The sequence below is a fragment of the Lolium perenne genome, chromosome 5 (assembly GCF_019359855.2).
Source record: "Lolium perenne isolate Kyuss_39 chromosome 5, Kyuss_2.0, whole genome shotgun sequence".
Taxonomy (NCBI): Eukaryota; Viridiplantae; Streptophyta; class Magnoliopsida; order Poales; family Poaceae; genus Lolium; species Lolium perenne.
The window spans coordinates 17,560,765-17,568,099 of NC_067248.2; the positions used below are offsets into that span (position 1 = coordinate 17,560,765).

Genomic DNA, 7,335 nt, shown 5'->3' on the forward strand with positions numbered 1-7,335 from the left:
ATGCATCAGCGGCTATCTGATGAGAAGGCTGACAGCCACTGTGAGTTCCCTTGTCCGCTGCTAATTCTGGATATACTACATAAACAAGGCATGCAGAAGCGACCAACGGATGACGGCCCCGCGACGTCTCTGTCTGTGGCCATGAGACCGAGCTTTGTCCGTGGCTGTTCCCTTCCGACAGGGCCACACAATCTGCGACAGTGCGACATGGCCGGAGCGCCGTCCCTAAATACGTACCCCAGCCATCATCCATCCCCATTTGAAAAGCCACAGCATCTTGCAGCATACACAACAACGACCAATCAACGGACCAACCTCGATGGCTTTCTCACCAGGCTGCCTGCTGGTCGCGACGGTGCTGGCGGCGGTGCTAGCCGGCGCGTGGTGCGCCCCACCGTCGGTGACGTTCACGGTGGACAAGGGGTCCAACGAGAAGAACATGGCGCTGCAGATCAAGTGCAGCAAGGAGGGGGACGCCATGAAAGCGGTGGAGCTCAAGGAGCACACCTACAACAAGTGGCTCTTCCTCAACAAGGGCGCCGGCGGCGTGTGGCAGGTCAAGAGCGACAAGCCGCTAAAGGGCCCCTTCAACTTCCGCTTCGTCACAGAGAAGGGCATGAAGAACGTCTTCAACGACGTGGTTCCGGCCAACTTCAAGGTCGGCACCACCTACGCCCCCAAGGAGTAGACTTGTTAGAGTGGTCAATCCGTCATGGATCATCGGTCGTCGTCGTGAGCTTTTTTCTTCCTCTTTCAGATCGTATCATAAATATTTGTTGATGCTTTATTTTTGAGGTGATTATATATACGCATGTATGATTTCTTTTTTGAGAGGCATAGGCATGTATGATTGAGACAAGCAACGGCGGATGTGTTGTTTGCTAGCACTGACACTGTGAGCTCCTGATTTATATTGCACGAAACATCAGAAGTTGCATTACATGCATACATATATATGATCAAAGAATTTCACTTTTGTGCTATTGATGCCACACGAATTAAAACCCCACTACACATTCGAAGTTAAGACAATAATCTTCTGAATAGTGCAATTAAGTCCTGATCTCGAACACTTCACTGAAAAACACACTTTCAAATCTCAAACAGTTCTGAAAAGTAAGTACACAAGTAAACAATTCAGTGGTTTTTGTGGAGCTCAAAATGCAATGTATTTCCTAAATTTTTTTTGCCAATAAAGATCATATCAGTATGTATATCCGTGTACAAGAAATTGGATTTTTTAAATCTCGGAATATCATTTTTATATTTTTGTGAATATTCTTTGCTCCATGGAGCCCTGGACCCAAAACGACGCGCCACTCCATAGTCCTCATACTTATTCACTCTTCATCTGACGGGTCGTTAACTAAATTTCCTTACGGTTCATCTTCATCCCCAAGCTACCTAACTAGGCTTGAACTCAGGCCAACATGAAAAGTTTATGGCCGCCTAGTCCAGAACATAGTCTGGTACCAATAACTATTTTGAAGATTTGTTGAGTATTCGATTAATATTACTCCAAGCTACACAGGAGGGCAGTGGTGGAGGGGATGATGGCGACACACAGAGCCTCCGATACCGATCCCGGCGATTCCTCCGCCGTCACCACCATCTCCGCCCCCACCTCTGATCATCTACCCCATCCATCTACGATCGAAGCCAGGTTGCAACAGGCTACGCTCATATCAATTACCGATGGGATCCTTTTGTGAGTTCCAGGTTTCCTTTGGATTGCAGATTCGAGGGTTTCGGTGAACAAATCTGATTCACAGCAGATTGGGCCTGAAGTGGTGCTAGAATCCATTAGCTGTGGAGCTTGCATATGGATCAATGGTGTTGATAGCATTAATCTTGATTTGTTTAGTTTGTTAGCTAGCTACATGCGTGGAGAGTTGCATGCACTAGGGGTCGTTGCTAGCTGTTGGAGGCAGCCGCGTCGTACGCGTTCGTGCGCGTGGTGCGTCCGGCCGGAGCGCACGGATCAAGCTGCGTGCGTACGTGCGCGTGTAGACCTCGGCAGTCGGTGTGCGTGGGCGCTGTTATAAGTCACCCTGTAATCGTTGATGTAAACAGAGTGGTACGAGCCAGCTGAATAAAAGAGAGTTGGGCGTTGGTGCGCCCGCGGCGGCGCTCCGTGCGCCGGCCGGCAAAATCCGTGTGTCTTTCTTCTTCTACCTCTGTCCGTGAGCTGCGAGTGAGAGGGAAGAATAGGTGCAGCCTCGGGCTGCACCAACATTTGGTATCAGAGCTTTGTCGATCCGAGGCGCGGCCGTGGCGCGTGGTCAGTCCGCGACGAGCACGGCGGACGCGGAGGCGGCGAGGGGACGCCGTATGTGCGGCGAGCGCGGTGACCGCGGCGGACCTGCGTGGTGGCGCAGAGGCCGCGGTGGCGCGGCATGGCGGCGGCGTGGAGGAGCTGCGCGGCCACGGAGGCCGTAGCGGGGCCATGCGACGGCCATGGAAGAAACTCGGCGTGTGTCGCCGAGGAAGAGGACCGCGTCCTGGGCGCGCCGGGCTGGCCGCGTTGCCTGCGTCAGTGCGCGGCATGGGCGTGAGCTGGAGGCGTGTGGAGCGCGGCGACAGTCGCCAAGGAGGAAGAAGATCGAGCTGCTCGAGCGGCCGCGTTGCCTGCGTCAGTGCGCGGCATGGGCGTGAGCTGAGGGCAGGCTGATCAAGGCGGAGGGAAGCCGTTCGTGCGGCGGGTGAAGGCAGCTCGGGCGGCCGTGTTGCCAGCGTGCGTGCGTGGCATGGGTGCGAGTCGAGGGTGTGCGGACCACCGGAGAAGATGGACGCGTTCGTGCGCGAGGCGATTACTGAGTGTTGTTCTTGGTCGAGAGCAGCGGCAAAGGTGGCCGCGTAGGACGGAGGCCGTAGGGGCGGCCAGTGACGATGAAGGCGGCGGCAGCTGCAGCAACACCGGCAACCTCAAGTCAAGATTAGGAGGGAAATTGATAGCATTAATCTTGATTTGTTTAGTTTGTTAGCTAGCTACATGCGTGGAGAGTTGCATGCACTAGGGGTCGTTGCTAGCTGTTGGAGGCAGCCGCGTCGTACGCGTTCGTGCGCGTGGTGCGTCCGGCCGGAGCACACGGATCAAGCTGCGTGCGTACGTGCGCGTGTAGACCTCGGCAGTCGGTGTGCGTGGGCGCTGTTATAAGTCACCCTGTAATCGTTGATGTAAACAGAGTGGTACGAGCCAGCTGAATAAAAGAGAGTTGGGCGTTGGTGCGCCCGCGGCGGCGCTCCGTGCGCCGGCCGGCAAAATCTGTGTGTCTTTCTTCCTCTACCTCTGTCCGTGAGCTGCGAGTGAGAGGGAAGAATAGGTGCAGCCTCGGGCTGCACCAACAGGTGTCTGGGTGAAAATCGGCCCAGAGACGAAGGATGCTGCTCGATTTCGTCGCGATTTGCGTCGCGAGCAGCCCTGTGCGCGCGCTTGCGAGGTGGTTCGACTGGGTCAAAAACTCGGTGCGGCTCGATCCATGGCGGCCTGCGTCCAAATTGGGTATGGGCCGCAGCCCAACACTGTCCTGGCGTTGCCCTTATCCCTCTCCACTCCGCCTCGGATCAACCCTAGATCGCATCTTACTGGAGCGGTTGTGTTCATTCCCCAACCACCCAAGCCACGCCCCCACTCTCCCACCTCAAATCCGCCGCCGATCTGGGCTGGAAACATCACCGGCGACAGGAGATCATTCGCGCGAGTGCTTCAATCTCCTTCACCGATGGATCGACGCTATGGAGGACCGAGGCGTTCTCTACCGAGAAGATCGCCTCCGAGGAACTACTTCGGCAATTGACCTTGGCCTGGATCTGAGGCCAACCGTCGTGAAGAGCAACGTCGCTAGGAAGAAGAAAGGCGCCGTGATGCCGATTGGAGGTTTGATGAAGAACGTCGCAGAGAAGAGGATAGGGGAGCTGCAGATCAAGAGCGGCTTTGTCAGGAGGAGGTGTCGCCGTGTCGAGGAGCGATGCTGTCTGGACGAAGACCGCCATCGGGAGGCATCCCGCATCTCCGAGAGGGTGGCCCGTGAAAGGGCTCTGGCGGATAAGCGGCGCAAGGAGGAAGAAGCGTGCTCACGCGATCGCTGGGCGCATCGATCTGAGATGCTTCCTGGTGCATCTTCTCATCTGGAGGATATGAACAGATCCATTGACGTAAGTTTGAACAACTCCTCCTCTATTCCACCTCCTATGGCAGCTACAAGATCTGATAGGGTAGATGTCAGTTTGAATTAACCGCAGTCAGTATCTAGCCTGAACATTTCTCCGATTGTTGCTGCTGTGCCAGATCCAGTGCCTCCACCTGGTCTCGGCTTAAACATGCCTGCTGCTAAAACTACTGATAATAGATTCACTAAATTCAAAGGCTCATGTATGAACTGTTGTGGGGAACATCATCTTGATGTCTATCAGACTAGGGAACCTTGGGATTACAAGGCTCCTTTCTATGGTAGTGAGGAATTTGGGCCTGGGTTTTACTCAATCCCTATTCCAGAAGTGGAAGCACAAACTGTGGAACAGTTAAACTATGCTCATATTACAGTAGAGAAAGGTGAAGTAAATTGCATGAATATTGAGCATGAATTCAATGTCTGGGCAGAGTCAATGAAAATAAATTGGAGGTTCTTTGCAAAAGAAATTTCTCCCACAGAGTTTAGAACAAGGTTTCCTTCAGCAAAAAACAATTGAAGAAGTGGCACATTTTAGTAAATTGTTCATGAGAACTGTTCCTGGAGCAATTATCTCCTTGGAGAAGTGGGCTAGGGATATTCAACCCATATCCATGATGGAAAAATCTTGGTTCAGGGTGAAGGGAATACCTATGAATTTCAGAAATAGATCTACTGTGTTCTGTGCTACCAGCCTGGTGGGAAAACCACTAGCAATGGATAAGAATTTCCTCAGAAATTTCTCTTATGTGAGAGTGAAAATTGGAAGCCAGGACCTGTCGTTGGTTCCAAATACCTGGATTGGTGAGATCAAGAGTGGCTTCTATGAGTTCCAATACACTAGGGAGTTGTGTGATCCAACTCCTACCCCTGGTACAAGAATTACTATGGCTGATACTAACGAAGGAGATGAAGGTGTTAATGGAACTCCAAAAAGATAGAGAACTGGTAGGAATGATTCAGATGCAGGATCCCAGTCTGCTCCCCCAAAGATTGCTGGTACTGCTGACAAGAACACCTGTTCCACCAGACAAACAGCTGCAGCCATATATGTAGCTGCTGGTAAGGACACATGTAAGAGGAAACTGTTTGAAGTTGATATGATGGATTGTGATGGCAGAGATACAACTGCGGGTGCATCTAGTTCCAGCCTCCCAACAGATAAACATACTGATGTTGATTCTCTATATGATGTTCACAAGTCTGTGGTAGATGCTTTTGCCCCAAGTGCTTTGTCTCCTGGGCAAGCTTCATCTAGTGCATCTGCCTCTCCATCCTTTGCTCAATTCCTACACACCTTGACAAAATCTGGCAGTGGCAAGACTTTTATGATTCAGAAGAAATACAAGAAAGAGTTGGGTCCTATCTTGGAGGCAACTGATGAAGGGGAACTATCTGAAGAGAAGGTTGACTATGAGAGCACAGACTCTGAGAGTGATGCAACATCTTAACAGTACATCAACCCTGATCAGGGGGTGTTGGCTTTGGCTGTTCCCTCTCTTCAACATGAGAGAACTACTATTGTTATTCCTGTTGATGGAACACAACCTGAAGCTGACTGTACTCAAGAACAACCCTTATCCCAAGTTGATAACCCTGTTGATATGGAGTCCACTGAGACTAGAATTAATGATTGTTTACCTCAAGCAGGTGGTGGCCAACAAACAATCAGAATGAGTTCCAGGATCATCTCCCAAGACTTGCACTCCACCAGAATCTCTGACAGAGCAAGTAGGAATGCTGCTGCAAGAGATGTGTAAGGTACAAATCGAACTTCCCATAATTCTTTTGCTTTACTTGATGATGATATTATTCATGACAGGGCCCTTGAAATGGGGGGCAATCCTTAAACTTTTACTATGAAAAATAACAATTTTTTATAAGACATGGAACAAGCCAGACATGCTATTGCTATGGCTCAAACTACCCAAGATCCAGATACTGAGTCAGATTCAGATTTTTTTTTTTGCTCCTGGGCTTTGGGAGAGATCAAGATTTGGGAGATGAGGATGATTTCACACCTGTGTGGTCTAGAAGGAACAGGAAAAAGATAATAAGTTTGGCCAAATCTGGGAGAGAAAGAGAGAGTCACCATCAAAATCAGGTGATTCTCTTAAAGGGGCACAATCAAAATCAAGTGCTGCCTTGGGGAAAGTAAACAATGATCACCCTTTGTGTGGCATTGTTACTGGACCCAGATGTAGGAAAAAAACCCAATATATTTATGATAGGAGCAACTCTTAATTGCAGGGGTGTGGGGAAGAAAGGCATGAGTAGTTTTTTGTCCGATTTCATCAAAGAACAAGATGTTGACTTCCTAGGGTTACAGGAAACAATCAAGAAAGATTTCTCTCCTGCTTTTTTCAGGACTATTGACCCACAGGGGCTTTTTGCTTGGAAATGGATTGGTTCTATTGGTAGAAGTGGTGGAATTCTGGGTGGTTTTAGGCTATCCAGATTTTCTATCACTGATACTATGGTTGGTAGATGTTTCATCAAAGTTACTTTGATGGATCTAAAGCTCAGATTGAAATGGTGCTTGGTGATTGTATATGGTGCTGCACAGCTGTGTGACAAAGAGGATTTCCTGATAGAACTTGGTATGGTGTGTAGTGATCAGAGACTTCCCTTGCTCATTGGAGTTGATTTCAATATTCTCAGATTTTCTTCTGAGAAGAATAAGAAAATGAGATGCAATAGATGGACATATATGTTTAACTCTAGCATTAACACTTATGCTTTGAGGGAAATCCATTTGTCTGGTGGTCAATACACTTGGACAAATAATCAAGCTGATCCCACTCTTGAGAAGTTGGATAGACTTTTGATGAACAGTGATTGGGAGGATTTGCTTCCTTTGACAACAGTTCATAAACTAAACATGGATATATCTGATCATATCCCTGATCCTTGACACCATGGAGAATAAACCCAAGAAGAAATATGAATTCAGATTTGAGAAAAGCTGGATAAGGGGGGAAGATTTTATTGACAAAGTTGATAGAGCTTGGCAGCAAAATATCAGGGCAAAAAGTAGTTTGGACAGATTGCAGAAGAAACTCAAGGCTGTCAAACATAGTTTGAAGGGTTGGGGATATAACTTAAGGGGAAGTAATAAAAAAAGGAAAAGTGAAATTTCACAAATGCTTGCTGATCTGGAGATGAA

At 49.2% G+C, this 7,335-nt stretch overlaps 1 protein-coding gene across 1 annotated transcript; it reads left to right on the forward strand.

Annotated features, from left to right (window-relative positions):
• Positions 1–255: 255 nt before the first annotated feature.
• On the forward strand, positions 256–828 carry LOC127304548 (pollen allergen Lol p 2-A-like). The gene has a single exon (XM_051335199.1). It carries the CDS (start codon positions 320–322, stop codon positions 686–688), a length of 369 nt encoding a protein of 122 aa, XP_051191159.1. The 5' UTR covers positions 256–319; the 3' UTR covers positions 689–828.
• The last annotated feature ends 6,507 nt before the right edge of the window (positions 829–7,335 follow it).

Bases quoted from the DNA above. Each gene is read 5' to 3' on its own strand.
- LOC127304548 (XM_051335199.1), top strand. From the start codon at position 320: ATGGCTTTCTCACCAGGCTGCCTGCTGGTCGCGACGGTGCTGGCGGCG.